Source organism: Carassius carassius, chromosome 18 (assembly GCF_963082965.1).
Source record: "Carassius carassius chromosome 18, fCarCar2.1, whole genome shotgun sequence".
NCBI classification, from domain to species: Eukaryota; Metazoa; Chordata; class Actinopteri; order Cypriniformes; family Cyprinidae; genus Carassius; species Carassius carassius.
The window spans coordinates 13,690,821-13,717,540 of record NC_081772.1 but is presented as its reverse complement, the minus strand read 5'-3'; the positions used below and the strand labels follow the sequence as shown (position 1 = coordinate 13,717,540).

General features: G+C 40.4%; 1 protein-coding gene across 1 annotated transcript; it reads right to left on the bottom strand.

The window, feature by feature from the left end:
* Window positions 1-865: 865 nt before the first annotated feature.
* On the bottom strand, window positions 866-25,900 carry LOC132092457 (myosin light chain kinase family member 4-like). The gene is made up of 14 exons (XM_059498699.1): window positions 25,638-25,900; window positions 8,514-8,601; window positions 7,960-8,311; window positions 5,493-5,713; window positions 5,306-5,411; window positions 4,856-4,949; window positions 3,214-3,323; window positions 2,977-3,118; window positions 2,816-2,886; window positions 2,588-2,716; window positions 2,355-2,507; window positions 2,158-2,236; window positions 2,023-2,071; window positions 866-1,710 (listed from the first exon to the last, which is right to left on the bottom strand). The coding sequence occupies exons 1-13, from the start codon at window positions 25,782-25,784 to the stop codon at window positions 2,027-2,029; spliced, it is 1,737 nt and encodes a 578-aa protein (XP_059354682.1). The 5' UTR covers window positions 25,785-25,900; the 3' UTR covers window positions 866-1,710; window positions 2,023-2,026.
* Window positions 25,901-26,720: the final 820 nt, after the last annotated feature.

Genomic DNA, 26,720 nt, shown 5'->3' with positions numbered 1-26,720 from the left:
GGCTTGGGGATGTAAATGTGTGACAGCGCCCACTAAAGAAATCGAGGTTCAGGAGGAATTAAACAAACAACTTTTTACTTTCTCTCTTTATTATAACATATCTAATATAATAATCGTTTTGATTATTAGTGTGTGTGCGTGTGTGTATATATATATATATACCTTGCTATGTGTACTGCGTTAGGCTAACCAAGACTTGTCATTTGCAATTATAAATCGTTGTTCTTTTGTTAGTTTTGACTGCTTTTATTGTACTCATTTGTAAGTCGCTTTGAATAAAAGCATCTGCTAATTGAATCAATGTAAATATATAATATGCCAAATTTTTATAGTAAATCCTAGGCTGGGCTTAAATCACAGCTGAGAAACAGCTTCAATTGGTCAAGGCTGTTTTTCTGGTCTCCCAGTCTCGTCAAGCTGGTCTGTTGCCTGGTTTTCGTTTTTTTTAGGGTCACATGGTTCTCATATGCAAACAATGAAAGTAAGAGGAGGAACTCAGGATTATGTGCATTTACAAGAGAATGACTTAAGTGATAGTCAAGGTTTTTCAACTTTCACTTAGAATCGTAGTGTTTAAATGTACTTTTAATTTGTTATCCATAATCTGACATACAGTAAATTTTACCCCATTTATTATATTGTGAAAGCATTTCAATTAAACATCATTGAAAGGTGATCAAAGCAACTATATCTTTATACTTAGAGCCACACAATACTTTTGAAGGTATAGTGTTCCATTTTTTTTCTCTCTCTCTCTCTGTTTGCCTTCATGGAAGGTGAGATGTTAGAAAGACCATATAATCGCCTAAAACAGCCAGTCTTGAAGCCAGAGTCCCAGTCTCGAATTTCCAGCTTAAAAAAAAAAGTTCTACACCAACAATACAATAACGTGAGGTCAGCAGCATTAGCAAAGCATTTGGAGCTCATGATTCTGAATAACTAATTTTGCACAATATATTTGCCATAAGGGAAACCCTCTAAATGGCATTGTTGAATAAAATGTGGTACATGAGAGCTGTATTTGGGTCATGGCTATTAGTGTCAGACAACAGTAGCTACATGCACACAGACAAACTCCAAACTCTTGACACTTAAACTTCATTAAAATCAGCAGAAAAGACATAACATTAAAATGACAGATTATTTTTTAGGATTTTGACATTAAGGATGCTAGAGTTTCAAGTGTAAAATACAGTACAGTTTCCTTTGTGAATTCTAATGCCATCATAAATATTATGCAAATGAAATGTTACCATAAACCAATGATGTACAGAACATTACCATGATAAGACTCAATACATTTGTGCATATAGAGTATAAATGATGATTTCTGTTGCACTCTTAGTCATTCACATATTTTCCAGAGGCCTGGCCTATTATAAAGTGCACATACAAGACCAAATCACTGTAGTATTAAGTGTATGTAGTCATTTTTCATAAGACGACAGCCACCAGACAGTTAAATTCCACTTAAACCAGGACTGGGGCACAGGGCAAGTTCCTCACAGAGCCATAAATGGTCACCATTTTACAAAATTGAGAAATATTCTTGTGGAGAGCTGTACTTTTCATGTGTTGTATGCTGTTTTAGCTTAAACTTGAGGTAAGAAGTTAATAAACATTTTACAGTCAGTATATGACTGTAATATTAATATACAACAGTATTGGTCCAGTGTGTCACCAAGGCGCCAGGAGATCCAATGATCACTTCTGCAGAAAACATGAAATCAAGAATATGAGAACTAAATGTTAATTACTTTTTAATATATAAAGGGACAGTCCACCAAAAAAAAACCCATTTACTCACCATTTACTCTCCCTCATGACTTAATTTCTTCTGCAGAACATAAAATAAGGTATTTTAAGAACTTAAGTTACCAAAATTCTTTGAAATATTTTCTTCTGTGTTCAGAAAAAGAAATGCATACAGGTTTGGAACAACATGAGCGTGAGTAAATGTTGACAGAATTGTAATTTTTGGGTGAACTCTCCCTTTAACCTATTTCACGTTATGCATCTTACCTGTTTATCCCTCTGGAGGAGGGGCATGTGAAGAATGACACTTGTTTTTCTGTGAGAGAAACAGGTTCATTAATTCTAAATTTGCATAAGTCACTACTGCACACATTTAGTCACAGGCTTGAAGCTGTTATTAACCTTATGGTGCAGATGGTAGTGAAGGGCTCGGTCTGAAAGCCATGGGTGTTTTAGGGACTGGGATGCACTCATTCTCCAACTGCACAAAAAATAAATAAATCAACAAACATGCATCAAACCACAAACATACTGGCAACATTTTAGAATGAAAAAAGCAGGATTTATCAAATTTAGCCAACTTTTGGGGACACACAAACCTTTTGCTCTTCACGAGCAGGCGTGAGATGAAGTCTTTGGCCTCCTCAGAGATGTCGGCAAATTCTGCCTCTTCAAAACTCCACTGACATGCCAGGATGTTATTTAGTGTCTCATTATCATCCTCACCCAGGAACGGAGACAAGCCACTGAGCCTACACACGCAAACACAAGTTTTACAAAATTCTCTCCTTTCTGTATTATTTTGATTGTTCATTGATATCTATTGACTCACAGCATGTAAGTGATGACACCTAAACTCCACATATCAGTTGGGAATGAGACAAATTCATAGTTGATGACTTCAGGAGCCAGGAACTCAGGTGTACCAAAGTTGACCCTCAACTTTTCCCTAGGTTTATATCTGAAAGGAAGAACAAAAAGGTGTGAGAGAAACAGTTGAATCATGAAGACAGGCAGAAAGAAAGCAAGTGTATACCCAGACACAGAAACAAATACTAACCTCCTTGCGAGCCCAAAGTCAATTATCTTCACCTTGTTTGTTTGTCGACTGACGCAGAGAATGTTTTCAGGCTGTTGACACAGTAAACAGGGATTTCAAACATCTTGTTCTTTTCATGAAGCTGTTCAAATGCATGTTATTAACAAGACTGGGTTTGGCACCTTTAGGTCAAGGTGTAATATGTACATCTTGTGCATATACTGAAGCCCTTCACTGATCTGTCTGATGAACAGCACTGTGTCCAACTCGGTCAGCTTGTAGTTCTCATCTATGATCCGGTCAAACAGCTCTCCGCCATCAACACTAGGGGACACAAGGTACACAAAATGCTCATAGAAACAAAGCATGTGAGAGACGATGTCTGTGTGTGAAACAATGTGTTTGTGAATGTAACTTACTACTCCATCACTAGAATGATTTCATGTCGAGATTCAAAGGCAGCGTAGAGCTGGATCAGATTGTCATGATTCAACTGGTTCATCACTTCTATCTCACACTTCACTACCTCCTGACAACACAAATGTGAATGAAAAGCAATAATTCATTACAATACATTTATATTAGTATTGAAGTATAATGGTTCAAGGACCAGTGCTGTTATTAACTATAAACTAAACTAAATTAAAACTATGAAAAAATCAGGTTAATAAAAGTAAACCTGAGATAAGATACGCTATTTATTTATTTATTATAACATTTTTAACAACTGGTCAATTAGAAAGATACTAAAACTAAACTAAAATATAAAAAGAGTTCAAATGAAAAAAACACATAACCACATTAAAAAAACTAAAATAAACATTTTAAAGGTCACGTTTTTCGTGTTTTTTTGAAGCTTTGATTGTGTTTACAGTGTGCAATAAAACATGTGTTCATATTTCGCGTGTAAAAAAACACAGTATTTTTCACACAATTCACTTATCTGTATACCGCTGTTTTCAATGTCATAAAAACGTGCTGATGACTTCCTTGTTCTATAAAGTCCCTCCTTCAGAAATACGTAATGAGTTCTGATTGTGCCAGCGGATCCTGTGTTGTGATTCGACAGCAGCTGAGCGCAGGCTGCCCTCCTGGAAACGCGATTGGACTAGTTTTGAGAAGCAATTGGGCAGGATTTGTTTTGAAAACCTGGCAATCCTGATCTGAACGCACGTGCTGGAGATCACAAAACGCCTTTACTGACAAGATGCGCATGAAAATCGCATTTGATTTTTTTTGCACAGCCCTAACATCTAGTTAACAAAGCTAAACAGCGTTGCCCTATGTGTAATAAGTTACAGAAACTGTTAAATGCACCAACTTAATAGTAAAATACACTTAACAACGCCTTCTCCAGACACAGGGGGAACTGCTCCATCTTTCAGGAATAATCTTTGTGCGAATTCGGCATTAAACTGATTGAGACTGAGGAAGCTGTCCCCAGCAAAATGTGCTGCACATAGTTTTACATGTGGATTATAATTTTCGGGAACAGAGTTAAACATAAATTGTAACCATTAATCTCCAAGTACAGCGTCCCTGGGAAGCCCAAACAAAGGTGATTGGACTCCGAGATGAAAATAACAGCGTTTCGACGACATGGCGATAAACACAAATGCAGCTCTTCTTCTTCTCCGTCGGAGCGCAACAAGACCACGCCCCCCTGTTTATGTATTCATGTTTTTTTAGTCAAAAAACTGTTTTAGTGACGTCATTACTGCAGGAACTAGAGGGCTGTAGTCCAAACGGGTCATTTTTTGTAGGCTAATTCTGTTAAATAAAATATCTCGCTTGGCATTGAACTTTGAGCTTTAGAATTTTACAGATATTATTTATACTCTAACAACAACATTACACATTAACTGAAGTTTGAAACATGGGATCACGAAGAACGGGACCTTTAATAGAAACTATAACATTGTATACATATAACTAAAATATCCCTGTTGTGGACAACCAAGTGGTCCATAAGTTGATTGGCTGATTAAAGAAAAAGAAAAAAAAAAGAAAGAAAGAAAACCACTAACTTAAAGTCATTTTAAAATGGACATAGACATTTACCTTCTCTTTCTGACTCCTGGCTTTGATGATTTTGGCTGCTAATACGAGGCCAGAAGATTTCTCTACACATTTGTGGACCATGCCAAAGCGTCCTCTATTAAAATCAAAATAAGACAATAAAAAACGCTTTTAAATCACAAAATTTGAAAACTGGAAATCCTTTGATTCCCGCAAAGGAAATTTACTGTAATCTCCTCCTGTCTCTCGGTATTTACTTTCACTAAGAGCTAAACATATTCTGCATGTCTCGCTCTCTCAGCGTCTTTCTTTCCCACAAACACACAGACCTGTCTGTCACTTTCATCCCCTTGTGTATCATGTGTCCTATAAGCTCTTAAAATGCTTAGCAATCTTATGCCATGGGTTTAATATCACAGGCATCCTGCTTTTAAAATTCCATTGATGTAAACGGATCTAATATAATATGATGCAATGTAAATAATAACTCACCCTCCAAGAACTTCCTCTTTATTGATAGTGTAGTAACTTGTAATCTGGTGAGTTTTGGCTGTGACTAGACGGTGTTCAAATGGTGCAGGTGGAGGAGGGGAAGAATCTGTGGAAAAGATATGAAATGTAACTACAAAGAGGGAAATATAATTACAGTTATCCTCAGAATTTACAACTGCTACCTTACCAACGACATATTCGTCAATTACTGGCTCTGCATTTTTCCTCTTCTCTTCTGTCCTCTCCTCTGTCCTCTCTGGTCCCACCTCTGCAGCTTTTAGTCCTGCCACCTCATCCTCCTCCAATTCCTTATCCTCCTCCACTCGGCTTTTTTTAAGTTCATCTGGCAGAGTCTCATCAGTAACATGCCTCTTAGTGCTGAAAATTATTTCCAGATTCTCCTCACAGCTACGTGAATATAGAAATTAAATGACATAAAATATAAAATAGGTCTCGTCTTAGTATATCTTATTATGTTTCAAAGTATAATTCATTATATAAATTCATCACATTTTAAAGTTAACATTTTTTAAATGGAATATGTATATTGTTTTTATTTAATTACACTATTTAATAGCCCTTCAAAAGTTAGGGGTTAGTAAGATTTTTAAAGAAATTCATTTTATTTTTTACAAATTCAACTGATCAAAAGTGAGGGTGAGATATACAACCCGAATTCCGGAAAAGTTGGGACATTTTTTACATTTGAATAAAATGAAAACTAAAAGACTTTCAAATCACATGAGCCAATATTTTATTCACAATAGAACATAGATAACATAGCAAATGTTTAAACTGAGAAAGTTTACAATTTTATGCACAAAATGAGCTCATTTCAATTTTGATTTCTGCTACAGGTCTCAAAATAGTTGGGACGGGGCATGTTTACCATGGTGTAGCATCTCCTTTTCTTTTCAAAACAGTTTGAAGACGTCTGGGCATTGAGGCTATGAGTTGCTGGAGTTTTGCTGTTGGAATTTGGTCCCATTCTTGCCTTATAGATTTCCAGCTGCTGAAGAGTTCGTGGTCATCTTTGACGTATTTTTCGTTTAATGATGCGCCAAATGTTCTCTATAGGTGAAAGATCTGGACTGCAGGCAGGCCAGGTTAGCACCCGGACTTTTCTACGATGAAGCCATGCTGTTGTTATAGCTGCAGTATGTGGTTTTGCATTGTCCTGCTAAAATAAACAAGGCCTTCCCTGAAATAGACGTTGTTTGGAGGGAAGGATATGTTGCTCTAAAACCTTTATATACCTTTCAGCATTCACAGAGCCTTCCAAAACATGCAAGCTGCCCATACCGTATGCACTTATGCACCCCCATACCATCAGAGATGCTGGCTTTTGAACTGAACGCTGATAACATGCTGGAAGGTCTCCCTCCTCTTTAGCCCGGAGGACACGGCGTCCGTGATTTCCAACAAGAATGTCAAATTTGGACTCGTCTGACCATAAAACACTATTCCACTTTGAAATAGTCCATTTTAAATGAGCCTTGGCCCACAGGACACGACGGCGCTTCTGGACCATGTTCACATATGGCTTCCTTTTTGCATGATAGAGCTTTAGTTGGCATCTGCTGATGGCACGGCGGATTGTGTTTACCGACAGTGGTTTCTGAAACTATTCCTGGGCCCATTTAGTAATGTCATTGACACAATCATGCCGATGAGTGATGCAGTGTCGTCTGAGAGCCCGAAGACCACGGGCATCCAATAAAGGTCTCCGGCCTTGTCCCTTACGCACAGAGATTTCTCCAGTTTCTCTGAATCTTTTGATGATGTTATGCACTGTAGATGATGAGATTTGCAAAGCCTTTGCAATTTGACGTTGAGGAACATTGTTTTTAAAGTTTTCCACAAGTTTTTTACGCAGTCTTTCACAGATTGGAGAGCCTCTGCCCATCTTTACTTCTCTAAGACAAAGCTTTTATAGCTAATCATGTTACAGACCTGATATCAATTAACTTAATTAATCACTAGATGTTCTCCCAGCTGAATCTTTTCAAAACTGCTTGCTTTTTTAGCCATTTGTTGCCCCCGTGCCAACTTTTTTGAGACCTGTAGCAGGCATTGAATTTTAAATGAGCTAATTAAGTGGATAAAAGTGTAAAATTTCTCAGTTTAAACATTTGCTACTTTATCTATGTTCTATTGTGAATAAAATATTGGCTCATGTGATTTGAAATTCCTTTAGTTTTCATTTTATTAAAATTTAAAAAACGTCCCAACTTTTCCGGAATTTGTTAATAAAATATTTCCACTTCAGATAAATGCTGATACTTTAATCATTGGTAATAATACAATATGTTTCTTGAGCACCAAATTGGCATATTAGAATGATTTCTGAAGGATCATGTGACACTGAAGACTAGAGTAATGATGCTGGAAATTCAGCTTCGCATCACATGAATACATGACATTTTAAAATACATCCAAACAGAAAAAGTTAAATTGTAATAACAATACACAATATTACTGTTTGTAATTAAATGCAGCCTTTGTGAGAATAAGAGATTTATTTAAAAAACATTACAGTTACAGTCCCTGAACATTTTAGCAGGTGTGTGTGTACAATGAATCAATGTCATTTTACTTATTTTAATCAAACTCACACCTGAAAGTGATTTTCTAAACAAAATATCCAGACATACCTTTCTGGTGTGACTGTAATGCTTCCATCTGTCCGGTCAGATGAGTTCAGAGCAGCTAGTTGGTTTACTTCAGATAACCATAAAGCCTCCTCTTTCTTTAACCTATTCTCTTCCTCCTTTTTATCCTCCTCTATTATCTGAAATAATTCAGCAACACTTTCTTGCTCTTTTGCCTCTTCTTCCACTGCAGCCTGTTGTTTGTCATCCTTTCCTTCCCTGTATTTGTCTACTTCTTGCTCCTCTTCAATAAGATCCTGATGTGCAGCTGTGCTCACAGCAGTCTCTGCTGTGCATTGAGAAAGCTGATTGTTCTGTTGATTCTGCACTTCTTCAAAACCAGCTTGGACTAAGTCTTGAAAAGGAGAGGAAAATAAGAAAACAGTAGAAACAGAAGAAAATAATGGCATTAAATCTTTAACGTTTCTTCTTTGTTTTCTGTCAAACCTTTTGTTGTTTTAAATCTGAAAAAAAGCTACAATTTTCAGTTTATTTACAGTTACCAATTAGATTTTCAATGTGATTTCTGGCTTGGTAAACTTTTTTTTTTTCCTCACCTGATGCATCAAGTGGTTTCTTCTTCTTCTGGGTTTTCAACCCCTTTTGGTACACTTTAGATTTATCCTTACCATCCTTTTCTCTAAACTAGAGAGAGAAAAAGAAACAACATTAGAGAAATGTATTTAAAAATGTGATCAAAATATTTTGGACAAATGTATAAGCATAGTGTCACTATGCGTGTATATGTTAACAGAATGCAGAACGTGTACATTCTGTGTATAGTGTACATTGTATAGTACATATAGTACATTGTACAGTGTAGTGTATAGTGTACATTCCGTGTATATTGTTTAATCTGTAGTGCTAACTGTATGTATGTACATATTGCGTATAATGTGTAGTGTTAACTGTAAGTTTGTCTAATAGTAAACTGTGTGTACTGACCATATGTATGTGCATAAAGCACACTTTCACCTGTTGAAGTCTGTTGGTTATATGTTAACTGTTTCTGCAATTTCTGGAGCAAGCTCCCAAGAATTTCACTCACCAAGGCACTTGTGCTCTGGTGATGTGACAATAAATGTGACTTGACTTGACTTGACTTAAATATTCTAAAAAACTATTGTGCATGGTATTTTGAACCTCAGTGTTTCATTGAAAATAATAAAGTCTTGCCATTGTAAATAACAAGGTTCTCATTTATTAACACCCCTTTAAATAAAAAACACTTGCTTTCAATGTAGTCAAGTGACGTGACATACAGCCAAGTATGGTGACCCATACTCAGAATTTGTGCTCTGCATTTAACCCATCCAAAGTGCACACACACAGCAGTGAACACACACCCAGAGCAGTGGGCAGCCATTTATGCTGCGGCGCCCGGGGAGCAGTTGGGGGTTCTGTGCCTTGCTCAAGTCAGTGACACATACATTCATTCAAATGCTCTGAGCTTGAACGGGCAATGAATCTGATATTTCTAATCACAGACAATCTTCTGCTATGAGCTGAATGCACAGTTGTGTCCTTGAGCTGGAACTGAGAATCACTCATCATGTCATCGAAGGTCAATTTGTTTTATAAATGGCTTAAACCAATGAAAAGGACAATGAACCTGGCAACCCATGTTCCAGAAAAGCCAGAGGTGGAAATGCAGCACAGCTAGACAAAAAAAAAATATTAATAATAATTTGGAAATTAAACAAAGAAAAAGGAATATTTAATGTATGTGCATCCAACTTTTTTGTGTTCAATATTTATTTTACACTAAAGATGACAAACAAAGCCCACACAACACAAAAAGCAAATCAGAACAATTCATGGGTAAAATAAACAGATAAACAAAAAAAGAGAGTAACAAACATGTACACAATTGCACGATTGTGCAACAATAACCTTTTTAATCCTTTCACAGTCAGCTGCTTCACAAACTTTACTAACTAATGCTAATTTTGCACACAAGTGTTTATATACAGGAAAATTGTGTTTTTGTGAATTTGTTTGGCTCATTCGTCCACTGTAGTTTGTAAGTGTTTTCATCTGTACTTCAGGAAGTATGTCTCCAAATGAGTCATTTTTAACACTTAATTGGTATAAAACATTTAAACTCACCCTGCAGCTGGATCTTGAGTGTGTGTTTTTCAAGAGATCAGCCGATCTTAACCGTTTCAACACTTCAGCAACGAAACTGACAACCTGCTGAATGCCGTTGACCAGTCGCTCCAAAGAATCAAGTCGTTGATCCTGTTGTTCCTCCTTCTCTCGAACAGCTTCTATAACAACACGCAGGTCACACAACATCTGCTCCACACTTCCCCCACCTGAAGCTGTGCCTTGATCTTGACCGATGGTATCCAGTCGTCTCAGAGATGCTTCCTGCAGGGCGAGGATGTTGTCCATCTTATCACTCAGATCACTAACTTGTCCTTCAATATGTATGAGAGCAGAAGATGAGGAGGATTTTGAAGAAGGCTTATCAGGAAGTGGTGAAGATGGACATTTGAATGAGGTAGAAAGCAGAAAGCGAAGCTCTTCTTGCTGTGGCTCTTCCACCATTCGATCGTTTCTGAGCATGAAGTGGTTTGGAGTCATAAACCCGAGTAAGAGACTTGACAAGATTAGCGCTCATGATGACATTATAAAACAAGTTGAAACAATTAGAAGTTTAGTTTATTTTCTTCACGTCCTCTTGAAAATGCTTCCCAACCTACAGTTCATTTGTTCCCCTTCTCATTCTCTTGCTCTCTCGTTCTGGTGTCTTCAAAACCGATGCTTTTTGTAGGGGTCATGCATCTTCCTGTTGGCCAGTGTGCGAGTGGTCAGTGTAAAGTGGCTGTTATCTCCTGGAGGAGGGCTGCTGTGTGCGATTAGACTGTGAATTCTAAAGCCAGGTGTGAAGACATTCAAACCAGAGTGGGTGTGAGAGAAAAAGCTTGATGGACTGAAAGAGTGACATATCGACAGCACTGACAGATCTTTTAAATGTATGACTTTTAAATGTTTTACGTTTTGTTAGATTTACGTTTTGTTCAGCTCAGAATATTTCACAGACTAAAAATTACTCCTGGTAAATGTAATATTTCTAAAACTTTTTATCCTTTGTTCAGAAAAGCACAACAACTGATTTGAAAATGTTTAATTAGTTTAATTGTTAATGTTTAATTTCAACATTTACTAGTACATTATTAAAATAAAATGTTGTATCTATTAGTATTAATGGACCTGAGCTAACATGAATTAACAGTAAACAGTGGTACTTTTATTAACTAATGTTAACAGATTAATAAATACTGTAACAAATATAATGTTCATTGTTATTGTTTGTTAATGCATAAACCAATTGGACTTTATTGAAAAGTGTTACCAAACAGTTATACTCAGCTCAAAATACTTAATTGGCTATAAATTATTATTCACAAATTTAATATAAAAAATGTTTTTTTTTAAATCCTTGAGAATCCTGGAATAACATAATAATGGGACAATTATGAATAAGGAGTAGGTAGAAATCATTTGTGGCATTTGACACTAACTTGAGCCTCTGATGCTGTCAATAGAACTTAACTTGTATTTAACCAGGAATTTTCTTTTAAAAACTTTCCACTACCCCTCTAGCTCAAGTAACACATGCAAGACCTTTTCCACACACTAACCTTTCAGCAATGAACTGGCCTATAGTTACTAACCTTTTCACAACACCTTCCTGTTCGCCATATATACAGAAATCTGACATCCAACACCCATTCTTTTAGCAACATTAACATCCAAAATAAATACACATTTAATAAAGAATGAGCTAAATTTACAGATTTACACAACTAAAGAGAATGATAAGGTAAGGTAAGACAATCCTGAAACACACACAAACAGGTGCTACAGTATACCATATTACCCATAAACAGATAGATATAGTCCTGCTAAACGCTCTTTTCACACGCTACACTGTAACACGATAGCTTGTAAATATTAACAACAGCTAAGTAGAGGGACTGATAACAGCTAAGCATACAATAATCTTATTTTAGACTGGATCATTGTGTGTCACACTGTGTTCTTATATGCCTGACTGTGTGTATTTGTGATTTAAATGCTGATTACAAAACCATCTAGCCTCACATTTGCTATAGAAATGCATTCTGATGAATAAAACATATGGGTTCAACTAGTGTAGGCAGAGGGAGTGTCACTCACACATGACTTTTATCCACTAGAAAGATTTTGCATAAATGTACACGATCAAATCAGCATTTTATAATGATTTATGAAGGATCATGTGACACTGAACAGTGGCATAATTACTGCCAAAAATGTATATTTGCCACGACAAGAATAAATTACATTTAAAAATGGATTCATATATTTTTCATTCAAAAATATTTCAAAATCTTAATTATTTGACAGGCAGTGTATATAGCACTCATGTTTCCTTAATGCCTTGGAAAGAGCCTGATAAACAAACAGAAATCTAATGAGATGGAATAAAAGGTAATAGCATCGTATGTGTTAGATAATGGGGGAAGATGATATGACGGCCCTGAAGAGATGATCACAGATGGGCAAAGAGCTAGGGATTATATGACGTGTAGAATATGTGTAGAATGATAAACAGGACTCACACAGAGACATAATTCGTACTTTAGCAGCTGCAGACTAATTGTATAAACTGTCTGGCAGTCACAGCAGATGTCAAATAACATCAGTGCTGTAACAAATTGTATTTAACATCAAAGAAATACACAAACAATCTTTTATACATTTTATCAATGGCAACCGAAGTCAATGGCTACTATAAACTGATTGGTTACCAACAATCCGCAATACATATATATATATATATATATATATATATATATATATATATATATATTAGGGCTGTCAAACGATTAATTTTTTTAATCGCAATTAATCGCTGAAGCTTCTTAGTTAACTGTGATTAATCGCGGTTTGAATTGCACGTGTAAAATTCTGTTATTTTGCATATCAAGGCAGTTCTAAGCCCATAATGTAGAATATCTTACCAGCGTTTTCATTGGTTATCAAAAGAACACAAAATTTCCTTTTTGAACTTTTTTTATTAAAAAAAAAAAGTGCAATGTAGACCAACTTCCAAATATTAGGAGGAATAAAGTAACGCAGTGCTTACTTTGAGAGATTACATTTATCAGGCCACTCTCTTAAGCTACTTCAAAAATAAACAATACATTATTAGCAAAACAATTCCTAGCTGGAAATAACAGCAATCAAGTAATATGTAACACTGGTAGGAAATTTCTAACTCGCTTATGACAAACAGAACAGTCTAAAACATTGACGGCCACAGCGGGATATTTGTAACATTTTCTAGTTTTAAATGAAGAATGTCATCCTTGTAATTAACCTGTGCTGAACATGGATGAAAAAAAAGTCCAAATGACAGTAAGATTAAATGAAAAATAGTGCATGATTGGACATGGGATTCAGAACTATCTGAGTTCTAAGTTGTCTCTCCTATTTCTTTTCTTTAACCCAATTGCTAACACACACCAGTCTGGTGACATTAGCAGTGGACAGTGCTGCTCTCTTTTTTTGCAAAATGTGACCAGAGAGTGAGAACAGTCTTTCACACGGTACCGTTGTTGCAGGTGTAGCCAGATATTTTTGTGCTAGAGGTGCCAAGGTTGGGTAGGCCCTTGCGTGTCCAGACCACCATTCCAATGGACAGCTGGGCTCACCTCTGTACCGATCCACAGACGTGTCAGATGCTGGGTCTTCTTCATCATCTGAATCTGATGCAGCAGCTAACAGAAAGTGCATCTTCTTTTTAGGTGGACCTGGCTCAGGTTCTCTACGAGGCTCAGGTTGCTGGGCACTCTCCTCTTTAATCAACTTCCAGACTTCCTCACTTTCAGATCTGGGAAGGCATTTCAGATCCTTAAATCTGGGGTCAAGCGCTGTTGCCACTTTCAACCACTGGAGATTGGTGCTTTGTTTTCGCTTTGATAGGTCAGATGTGAAGGCCGCTTTAAACCGGAGCACATAACCTGGATCATCGTCAGAACCAGTCATCAACCGGAACAAATGACACAGTGCAGGCAGGACCGCGGAGCAGGATATGTACTGTTCTCCTCCCAAAAGCTCAGTCACATATCTGCCAAGAAACATAAAGCTCAATCAATTACCAGTTATAAAAAAAAAAAAAAAAAAAAAAGGATGAAGTTAAGCTCCAGTGAAATAAAATTCTAAAAACTCAATTTTTAGAGCATGTGTGTAGGCCTTCCTCCTCTTCATCTTACAGTGCTTTTCATATACATATAACCAATGTTTAAAGCTACAAAAGCAGCAGCATCTTTAATTTTAATTTCTAATAAATCAGTCACATTTTAATTTTCAACAAAACAAATTCAAAATATTTACCTGCATGGTTCAAGGAGTGTTTCAAGCTTTTCGATCTTCTCCAGTTCTGCATTAGTCAGCATGGCTGGTGTGCCTCTTTGTTGATGGAGTTCAAGTGTAGCCTTGACAGCGTCCTTGTTTCTCAGAAGCCGGGTGATCATGCTGAGAGTGGATTTCCACCTTGTGGAAACATCTTGGACGAGGGGCTCCTGTGGCTGTCCCAACTCCTCTTGTTGTGCTCGCAATTCAGCTGCATTTGCTGGACTATGCTTAAAATGTCCAACCAATTTGCGGCATTTTGCCAAGACATTCTCAAGACCACTGTCACGGAGTGACATTGTGATCGATCTTTGTAAACTGTGCGCAACGCACGGCATGTGCTCATATGGCAGGAGTCTTGCTGCTGCTGTCATATTACGGGCACTGTCGGTGCCAATTGTTGTCACCTTCCCCGCAATTTCCCACTGCTCTGCAACTTCAGAAAATTGTTCGGCACATTTTTCTGCAAAGTGCCGTTCTTCTGAGTGTTTAACCGCTAAAGCAAACGAATGCAACTTCCAGTCAGCGTCTATGTGGTGTGCAGTAACTCCAAGATCATTCTGGTTGCTTACTGACGTCCAATGATCCCCGGTTAATGCCACAGCATTTGCATTTCGCAGGAGATTGATTTTAGATTGTTTCTCAGCTTCATAAAGCTCCTCTATGCGAGCAACAATTGTTCCCCGCGATGGTAACGTGTAAGCCGGTTCAGAACTTGCCAACCTGATTACATCCCTGAGACCCGAATCTTCAACAATGTTGACTGGTCTGCAATCAGTTGCCACCCATCTGGCGATTGCTGTGGTTAACTTATTTTCATCCAAGGGTCTGCTGCGACGCCCGCACTCAGGAATAGTTCTTTGGCGGGGCTGCGGCTTGCTTGGCGGGGAGGCGTCAGGTGAAACACCGGGGTGTTTCGCCTGGAGGTGGTAACTTACCACCGATGGTAGCTGAACTCCTTGAAACAAATGCTGCATTGTACCTTAGTGTTGTCAACGGAACCGTCTGATTTTTTTTTAAAGTTAAACAGGTTGTTTAATAATCCGGTCGTACTTTTTCTATCCATCACCTTTTACCGCTTCACAAACCAAAGGGGCTGACTACGGGCTGGTCAAAGGGACAAAACGGCTTACCTGAAATGCGATAAAAAAAAAACGCGTTATGGATTGTTTTTAACTAATCGCGATTAATGCATTAACGCTGACAGCCCTAATATATATATATATATATATATATATTGTTTGGTTTCAGCAGAAGAAAGAATACCAACAGGTTTGGGACAACTTGAGGGTAAGCCAAAGACTGTATAAAAACATGGACGTAGTGTCCGTGACGTCACCCGTAGACTCCTGAAGTGTGTTTTTGAGGCTTAAAGTGTGCAGAACGGGCCGTCGCAATCTTGGCAGCGCATCACCGCGCGACTCTCCCGGACAATCGAAAATGGGCCAAAAGGCGGGAGCTAGTTGCTGAAGCCACACCCACTTAGCACGACGGCACTGTCAGCAGCGGCAAACCACCTGCCACTCAAGTGGCCACGCCCTTAATAATGCAGAACTTTAAGTCTTAATATAATTTAAACGGATGAGTTATAAAAAAATTCACCCCGCCCTCACAGTTGTCAAGAAGGGCAAAATTAGCTATATAGACCAAAATCATTTTTTGCACCAGGCTGTAAACATGTTTTTTTCTGCTGTAAAGTTGGGCATTTTAACATGAGGAGTCTATGGGATTGACTCCCTTTTGCAGCCAGCCTCAAGCGACCAGTCGATAAATTACAGCTTTAGTCACTTCCTTGTTGACTTCACTAGAGAGAGCAGGAGGTTGCCAGAATTTTCAATTTTGGGTGAACTATCCCTTTAAATTGTGACAGTTCATTTGATTCACCACAAGGTGGCAGAGACTACATACATAAAATGTATGCCAGAGCTCTACTGCATGGGTTAGAAACATCAAGTATGCATATGAAATATCAGTTCATGGTTTTAAAAAATGTAACTTAATACAGTGTTTTTCGGAATAAAGTATAACAGCCCTGCCCCTAGAACAACCAGTCTGAAGGTGATGACAGCCCATAAAGTCAGACTGGTGCTGAATACCTCTTTAACTACCTGAAGAGACTGAGTATCAGTCACCTCTTTAATGCCTCAAAACTAATCCCCTTATAACTATGTTATATGTGTCATGTTGGCACAAGCACATGGAAATGTGTGCACTGGCCAGGGAATGTTCATTTGCGTGTGTGAGAGAAAAGAAAATGTACAGGTGCACCAGTTACTGCACACCAACAATGCAATCCTTACTAGAAACTGTAAGCAGAACTTTTTTTGTGCACATGTATGTGTCCACAAGAGTGTGTTGCTGCATCTCAATGTCAATGTATGCATATAGAGAAAGAGCATGCGCAGGAGGCTATTTCAGGGTGGGACGTAACAAAATGCCCCCCATGCCCTGATGGATTCCATCCTCGCTATACCTTCTCTACTCTCCCTCCCTTTCCCTTCAAACTTGCCATCCCAGGAAGGTCACTGAGTGTATGTGAGTGAGAGGGTGGTTGGCACTGTGTGTGCACATGTTGACGTGAGGGAGTTCCAGGGAAACACTGATGAACTCACTTCAGGTGACGACAACAGCTGGCCAACGTGCATTTACAGAGGATTCAACCGAACTTCCTGACTCCATTTCATGACTAATTTTCATAATTTCTGTCAGGTTTAAATATTGAGAATGTACTGCATGTTTTGTCTTGTTGTCTAGTAAAACATCTAATAATCCCTACAGATCCTAAGATTTACAAGCAAATCTTTTTAGATGCAAAATTGTTTAAATATTAAGAAATGATTTTAGTGACCATATTAAATTTTTATGCAATGACATGATAAAGGTGAAAAAAAAAACAATTCAAAGACATCACGACTGTACTGCACAGTGCAACAAATAAAATTTTACAACAAATCTTATTTATATATTATTACAAAAGGGTTCCCTGGCATTGTTTTACATCAACACAGATATAAATCTTTTTATAAAGATATTAGATATAAATCTAAAAGGAACTCAACAATGTCAAATGAATGCAGTTCAAGCTGCTGCGCTGAATCTAAGACAATACAACAGTCATATTTTCTAAGTGCATGGATTCAAATTGCTTAGAATCAGCATAAATATGTTCATTGTAAAAACAAATTATTCAGCTAAAAAGTATGAACATGGTTAAAGGTTAGCTGTGGAACAAGATATAATAATTTAGTTTAAATGAGATTAAAACAAATTGGATTTATTGATAATAAATATATAAACCTTGTTATTGCCCATTTAAACACATTCAGTTTCTTAGTACTATTACAGAGTTTTTTCCCCCATGACTGACAACTGTACAATACATAATATGCAGTGTTGGGGAGTAAGCGCTATTTAATGTAATTACAAAATAAATGTAATCAGTTACATTTACTGAGAAAAAAAAGTAATTCAATTACAGTTAGTTATGAAAATGTGAATGACTACAAAGTTGGTTACATATGAATATTTTCTGTAAAAACGGGTATGGTGAAAAATATTCATATATAAAATATAATTTGTTGCTTTGCCTGTTTTTGATGTAAATGATGCCTCTTGCCATTTAAAGGCTGTTTAGTAAAGCAAAGCTATTCTGATGTATTTGATTGGTTCTTTTGTTTGAATGCAGCACACCACGTCTGCCAATTACATCAATCCACATTGTCACTGAAAGCTTTAGGCTACGATCTGTCTGTCAATATTTCATTCAGAAATCAGAAACGGGTGCAAATTTAACAGTTCAGTTCAAAATATGTTTGTTGACTTTTAAAAATGCTATTGACATCACCTGAGGAAGCATCACACATACAGATTTAACTGACTATTGACTTAATTCCCAAATTGCATTGTCTGCTCTAAAATATAGGAAACCAATGTTTCAGGAGTTTAGGACACATGCTTACTCGATAAGAGTTTTATTTCCTATTTGGGTTTATTTATCAATCTTAATTTAAAGATTACCTGTTTTTTCCAAGGCATTGTTAGATGCAAATGTTTCCTGTCATAGCTATGCAAAGATTTGATTTCAAAAACAGTATCATAACTTTTTATTAACTATTTCTTGTTATGATGTGAAATCTGTATTTAATCTCAGAAAGATCTCAAGGTAAAAACAGGTGCTTCAAAGTATGATTTTGTGGTGGCTGTGCTTTAAATTTAAATGATTAACAGTTAAAATATTTGTTAGAATTTCAGAAAAGTAATCAAATCACTTACATTAAGTAATTGAAATAGTTACTCTACTTATAACATTTGAAATATGCTAACTTGTAATCTGTAACCTGTTACATTTAAAAAATGTAAATTGATTATATGCAGTTTATTAGATTTTTAAAATATTTTTAAACTGTATAATGAAATGAATGGAAATGTTAGCAATTAAAATACACTAATCTTAAGCTTAGGCCTAAACATTTTTGTAAGATGGCAGATGTCTCTCAGTATGTATTCGGTCACATGGTGACACCTGACACTTAACTAACAAGTCTACAGTCCTTCATAATGTAGAGTTGTCAGTCTGAAACTCCCTCTTCACCTCCTCAGACACCTCTAAATCAGATTCGAAGACAAGAAGTCTTGAGTTTATACCAGAACTGTCACATTAGCGCACACTGTTTTAAATCAAGGGACAAATTGTTTTAGGAGCAGCACTATATTTTCGGAGCTTTTCCTAACACATTAACTTATCTTTACTTCATTTTTTTTTTGTGTGTGGGATGTGAAATCATTTGAAAAGACCAGATCAGTGTACCAGAGGTCAAGAAAATTATTCACATACTGTATGAAGTACACTGTGTTGTTCCGTTATTTATCTTTTACACATTAAAGGCACAAATTCCATGTTAACTTTACATTATATATTAGAAATTGCATATGTTTATCTTAAAATATTTAATCACAGTATCACTCTGTTTACATGTAGCCTACTATAAAGTGTCTGTACAAATTCAGTTTCTATAAAGTTGCTGCATTTCATGCTAGACATTAGCAGTGCAGTTTGGTCATTTAATTTTCAAAATATTTCTATCACAATTTAGAAATGTATTAAATGATTTATTAATAGGCTATATGTACTGAAAAGCATCAAGTCTTTCTGTAATTTGTCTGTTCAGACTATATACTAGTTGTGTGCTAGTCATGTTATAACACGTTCTATAAGAAGCCTATTTCTTTTTTTGACATAGAAAAGAAGATTTACATACATAGGCCTATTATGCACAATGGACAATGAAATGGACACAATCCTCAATGGACCCTTTTCACAAGACTGATGACATGTTTTTAACGGTCATCAGCATTGTAAATCCTCAAAAGTTTTTTTTTAAAAAATGCATTTACTCTACTATTTGTAAAATATCAACTTTGCATCAAAAAAAAAAAAACGTTAATGCTAAATGCGCGGGTGTTTCCTAATGCAGTGTCTATGGGAGGGATCGTAAATTTGACATCATTGACTGCCATTATCAGTCTTTCTAAATTGTTTTCCTTTTATTGAAAGTCATGAAAACGTACTCGGTTACTAAACGTAACCTCGGTTCTCTCTAGAAGAGCGAACGAGTACTGCGTCTTAGCTAAGACGCTACGGGAAAAGTCTCTTTTCACGAAATACTGAAGCAAAAAATTATCCTTAATTTTGTATTTTTGTAAAGCGCATTTGCAGCAGTACACAGCCATAGGCGAGACGGCTCGTTCGCTCATTGGCTTGTTCTGCGGCAACTGCACAGCCTATCGAGCGCGGGCTGATGCAACATCAGACCAATAAGGGCGCTTCGCGCCCTTCTTGCCACTTCCCGCCGAAACGGGTGTGGCCCAACCTATAAAAGGAGCTCGAAAAGGCTGACTCACCTGATTTATTTCATCGCCGAAGCGAACCAGAGTGAATCGTGCGCACGGCAGAGAACGCAGTACTCGTTCGCTCTTCTAGAGAGAACCGAGGTTACGTTTAGTAACCGAGTACGTTCTCTTACGAGAGCTCTCTCGTACTGCGTCTTAGCTAAGACGCTACGGGAACCCAATGTAAAACGCCGTGCGCGCAGGGATCACACACCAATAAACCTGAAGCAACGCCCAGGATTTACAGTGCACAGTCACCTGAGGGACTCACAGAGAGTCCAGGACAGAAAAGGGAAAAAGCCCTCCGTCCCATATCTAGCAGCATCCGTAGATGCGGCAATATGACGTCACACAGCCGAGGCAAGGCCTGACCAATGTGGCAATGCGGGTCTTACGCAATACTGCCCATATAACAGTCGGCAGCGCATAGCGCTCGTGAACTCAGAATTCCCCTCAGGGCCCTGATTCGCCTATACCGACAGCAGCCTTGCTTGCAAGGCGGGAACCTCCAGGTTATAGAACCTGATAAATGTAGACGGCGAGGCCCAACCTGCCGCCATACATATATCCTGCAAGGAGATCCCAGTAGACCACGCCCACGACGAGGCGATGCCTCTTGTGGAGTGTGCTCTGACGCCCAACGGGCACTGAAGGCCCCTGGAAGCGTAAGCTAACGCTATGGCGTCAACTATCCATCTGGATAGAGTCTATCTCGAAACAGCCATTCCCTTGGAACGCCCACCGAACGAGACAAATAGCTGCTCCGTCTGCCGAAAGGCAGCAGAGCGAGACACATAAGCTCTTAAAACCCTGACAGGGCAAAGAAGACTCGAGTCTCCATCCTCCCCTGACACCGGCAGGGCAGACAGGGCAATAACCTGAGCCCGAAACGGTGTGTTGAGGGATTTCGGCACATAACCGTGCCTAGGTTTGAGTATGACTCTTGAGTCATTGGGCCCAAACTCCAAGCACGACTGGCTCACCGAGAGCGCGTGCAAATCACCCACACACTTCACAGAAGCGAGAGCCAACAAGAATACTGTCTTGAACGACAGATGCTGAAGGCTAATCGATTGGATAGGCTTGAAAGGGGGACCTTTCAAGGCCTCCAAAACCGCCGCGAGGTCCCACATAGGGACTGACGGAGGTCTGGGAGGATTCAGCCTCCTAGCTCCTCTGAGGAACCGGATGACTAAATCATTCCTTCCTATTGACTGACCGGACGCCGTTTCAGAAAACGCCGCGATGGCAGCCACATAAACTTTGAGCGTGGATCGGGCTCTGCCCTTATCCAACAGCTCCTGAAGGAAGGAGAGGACCTCCGTCACCTCACAACTAAGGGGTGAATAACCTCGAGCTGTGCACCAGCTGGAGAACACCGACCACTTCGAGGCATACAGACGTCGTGTCGACGGAGCTCTAGCCTGAGTGATGGTATTTAGCACTCTCACTGCGAGATCAGCGGGTAACCATTGAGTGCCCATACATAGAGGGACCACAACTCCGGTTGAGGGTGCCAAATCGAGCCCCTGGCCTGCGAGAGGAGGTCTTTCCTCAATGGTACCGGCCACGGGGCGACATCTGCTAACTGCATCAAATCTGGGAACCATGGTTGGTTCTTCCAAAGAGGTGCTACAAGCAGTATTGAACATCTCGTTTCTCTCACCCGTTCTATCACCTGCGGAAGGAGGGAGACGGGAGGGAACGCATAAAGCGGGCAGCACGGCCATCTCCGTGACAGCGCGCTTTCGTTCTTGGAAAAGAACGCGGGGCAGTGAGCGTCCTCGTGGGACGCAAAGAGGTCCACCTCCGCCATGCCAAATCTCTGCCACAACAGCCGGACTGTTTGCGGGTGTAGAGACCATTCGCCCGTAGGAACATTGCCTCTGGACAGCCTGTCTGGACCCAGATTCTGCAGTCCAGGCACATGCACTGCTCTCAGCGAGCACACGTTGCGCTGAGCCCAAATCAGGAGGCGTTCCGTCAGCCTGCACAGGTTTCGGGACCCGAGACCGACCTGGCGATTTATGTAGGACACCACGGACATGTCGTCCGAACGGACTATGACGTGGTGATCCTTGATATGGGGACAAAAGCGCGTCAGCGCGTTCTCCACTGCCAGCATTTCCAGGCAGTTGATATGATGGAGCTTTTCCCATTCTGACCATAGGCCAAAGGACGGTCTGCCTTCGAGCAGCGCTCCCCATCCCGAAGTGGAGGCGTCCGTCGACACCATTTTCACACTCGGGGAAGTCCCCAGGCTTACACCTGTGACATAGTGTATGTGGGCACTGGGAAGTGGGCACGTTTACTATGCGGCGCGCTTGACCGATCTGTGTCGATCTTATGTGCGCTAGCCCTGTGTGCAGGGCTGTGCTTATATGTGGAGATGGGCACTGGGTAGTGGGCATCGTCACTGCATTTATAGCACCATCGGCCGTGGCCGGACGAGCATGCACGGGTTTCGTTTTTACAGAAACCACATGACGCGTGTGACATAGTAATAGTGGGCACTGAGGGGTGGGCACGTTTACTATGCAGTGTGCGCGACCGACTTGAGTCGACATTATGGGCGCAGGCCCTGTGTGCAGGGCTGTGCTTACATGTGGAGATGGGCACTGAGGAGTGGGCATCGTCACTACATTTATAGCACCATCGGCCGTGGCCGGACGAACGTGCACGGGTTTCATTTTTACAGAAACCACATGACGCGTGTGACATAGTGATTGTGGGCACTGAGGAGTGGGCACGTCTACTATGTAGTGCGCGTGATCGACTTGAGTCGCTTTTATAGGCGCGAGCCCTGTGTGAAGGGCTGTGCTTATATGCGGAGATGGGCACTGAGCAGTGGGCATCGTCACTACATTTATAGCACCATCGGCCGTGGCCGGGACACCAGAAATTACACCTTTTTCGGGAAATATCTGGGTAGCCGTGATAACGGTTTTCGTGTGCAGGCAAGCGGGCAACCGTACAGGCTTGCGCATTGCAAACAACGCTGAAACAGTCACAATCTCTGGAAACTGAAACAGCGGCGCGCTTAGGTGAGAGCCCGGCCCCAGCGGAACTCGTACACCGGCGCTTCGATGAAGCAGCCATCGTGTGTAGTGCCGACTCAGCGTCATGCGGCATGCGTAGATGGCTTTCCCAGGATGGCTTCGGGGCTCCCGGCCTCACCGTAATCCTCTGCCGCGGTCCCCGCGGCGCGGGGCGACGGCCAGTAGAGCGAGAACGGGGGTCTCGAGCTGCGTTGCTGAAGCTGTTGTGATAACGGCTTTTGTGTGCAGGCAAGCGGGCAACTGTGCAGGCTTGCGCATTGCAGAAAACGCTGAGACAGTCACAATTCCTGGAACTGAAACAGCGGCGCGCTTGGGTGAGAGCTCGGCCACAGCGGAACTCGTACACCTGCGCTTCGATGAAGCAGCCATCGTTAGTAGCGCCGACGCAGCGTCACACAGGAGGCTTTAGATGGCAACACCGCTTTTGCCGCCGTCCAGCAGAGGGCGAACAAAGGTGCGTCGCTATCGCCTGTTCCACCGACGGAAGTGAGTGGTAGTTCCTGTTTTTAGCATCATCAGTGTGGAGAATGCTAGTGAGACAGACGAACGAGTTCGTGCTGAATATGGAGCGTTCCAAGCCTTCGCCACCTCTTCGTGAAGCTCAGGAAGAAATGAGGCGGGCTTTGAGAAGTACGCTCATCCGAAAGGGAAATACCATCCAGCCGGGAACGAGAGGGGGGGGCGCTGGTGCAAACCACTCGCGGCCGAGACTCATCGCGGCCAACACGATCATTCGCCCCGGCTCCTTCTCGATGTCAGCTCGTCTGCTGGGCTTCTGAGCAGAAGGCGCGAGATCCTCGGAGCTCGCCCAGCCCTCACTGCCCGAAGCTAGCAGAGAGCGCGTGTCCTCTTCCCCCGACGCGGCCCTGAGATCGACTTCCTCGGACGACGCGCCGGCAAACAGCAGGCGCTGCCCACCGGGAAGCGATGCAGGGGGGGGGCGGTGAAGCAGGGCGAACCGGCGAGCTCGGTTGAGCTGAAGACGGTTCCGGAATCCGCTGGAAGCGATGCTTTTACGGCGCCTCAGCGCAGCGGAGAATGCAGGCTCAGAGAAAAAGGCCAGGCGAGTCCTCAGAGTCACCATGGCAACAGCTCGCAGTGGGGGCATCCGCCGTAAGCGAGCGAGCGCTGCATGATCTTCACCCAGGCAGGAGACACAGATGACGTACCGGTCTCCCTCGCTGAGTGGGGCTCTGACGAGCCGCAGGAAGGCATCTTAAAAAAGACGCGAGCTCTTTTACGAGTGTGTGTCGCAGGGCGAACACACACACACACATAAAGAACAGCTTGTATATAACAGGATTGAAAGGATATAGGCGCCGGATAGCGCAGCAGGAACGGCAATGGAAGGCGGCGATGCCAGCAGCTTCAGAATGGCTCGTCCTGCTGATGTGCTTTCTCAGACGGCGCTTGCTTCCTCCGTGATCCAGCGATGCGTGAGCTTCGCTGAAGAGATGAAAAATCAGGTGAGTCAGCCTTTTCGAGCTCCTTTTATAGGTTGGGCCACACCCGTTTCGGCGGGAAGTGGCAAGAAGGGCGCGAAGCGCCCTTATTGGTCTGATGTTGCATCAGCCCGCGCTCGATAGGCTGTGCAGTTGCCGCAGAACAAGCCAATGAGCGAACGAGCCGTCTCGCCTATGGCTGTGTACTGCTGCAAATGCGCTTTACAAAAATACAAAATTAAGGATAATTTTTTGCTTCAGTATTTCGTGAAAAGAGACTTTTCCCGTAGCGTCTTAGCTAAGACGCAGTACGAGAGAGCTCTCGTAAGAGAACACTACAGTGGAGTCTTTCTTTCGCTATTTGACCAAATGGGAATGCAGTAAATATATTTGTCGTATACTGTCCCATTCACTGCTCGTGAAGTTAATCCAACTATGACGACTTCCACTGCTGAGAAAAACAGAAATGTATCATTATATTTAGCTTTAAAATCTATTTCTTATGTGCATCACTAGGTTCAGCCATCTATTGCATGTGTTTTCAAACAAGCTCTCAGATAACCCATTCATAAGAACATTATGCAATATAACTACATTATATAATACTAAACAGCTTTTTTGTTAAAATTCAGTTTAAAGTTCTCTATTTTCTTTAAAGCCCTCATAATTACCATCAGGAAACATATATGTACCTGGGGCTTTATAATATAAATATACAGCTAATTTAACTTTACCCCTTGTGGATTATAAAAAGCTAAAGCAAATGGATGAAAAAGGTATTTTATGAATAAGATAATGCTTAACCATTCAAATCACATGTAAATAAATACAATCAAATTTTGGAAAGAAAAAGTCCAATTTGAATATATTTATAAGTTTGTACCTGAATGTCAATAGATGCACTTTCTGGTGAACTGTCTCTTTTCCTCTTGTATGTAAATAAATTCCAAAATCGTCTCCATAGGATGGATGCAACCAAACACACACTTCCCACAATCCAAAGGTCCTTATCTTGCAAGAAATTCTCCATGGCAACTACATTCACACCAAGCAAGCCTCCTTTTCTTTTGAACTTTCCTTAACTTTGTCTTAGTAGTCTGTCTCCCTCTCTTTCTCTTTCTTTAAACACCGGTCCTGTTGTTGACATAAGCCATAGAGGCAAGCCACAGATTACAAAATGTGGGCAGTCACAACAAAGGAGAGACGTTGGCAATGGGAAGAGAACACCCCGCCCCCCTCTTCCATAAAAGGAGCAAAACATCTGTCAGTCAGCAAGACAAGAAGTGGACAGGTGGAACTCTGGCTCCATGGCAAAAGGTGGGCAGTTAGCAGAACTCTATGTATCTTTTAACGTTAGACACAGTACTTAAAGTGCTCACACACACACACACACACACACACACACACAAACAAACACAATGGGGTGAATGAGATATGGTCTGTATAATCTGACACATCCATATGCAAGCACCATACTCAGCATAAGGTACACTCTGAGACTCCAGAACATTTAAAGAGAAATTGCAACTTGTCATAGATTCTCCACATGTGTGACTAATATAATCAGACTAGAGATATGCGCACGTACACACTGACATTCAAACACACAGTCACAGCTATGCAAAACACCAATGCTGTGTGGTCACACTCACAAAGCAATAAGAGATATGTTGGGGTGGGGGGGGGGGGCTTTAAAACCATAACAGTAGCAACCTGATTTAAATAGACTGCAGTTCTTGGGTTACTTCTTTCTGACTTTGCTTTGCACCATATAGGTCATCAATACACAGTTATATAAAGCATACAGTAATACAAAATAACAAGAATTGAAAACTATAAAAGTAATTTAATAAAAAATGAAGATGAAAAAATTTATATGTGTGTTTGTTATTGTTTTACTGTAAAACCTTAACAGAGGCTACACTTTAAGATGCCTCATTACTGATTTTCTGGAGCTCAGCCATCC

Bases quoted from the DNA above. Each gene is read 5' to 3' on its own strand.
- LOC132092457 (XM_059498699.1), bottom strand. From the start codon at position 25,784: ATGGAGAATTTCTTGCAAGATAAGGACCTTTGGATTGTGGGAAGTGTG. The intron at 8,312-8,513 runs GTGAGGAAAAAA...CTCCTTTTCAAG, and splicing joins GAAACCACTTGATGCATCAG to ACTTAGTCCAAGCTGGTTTT. The intron at 2,887-2,976 runs GTGCCAAACCCA...CTGTGTCAACAG, and splicing joins TATTACACCTTGACCTAAAG to CCTGAAAACATTCTCTGCGT.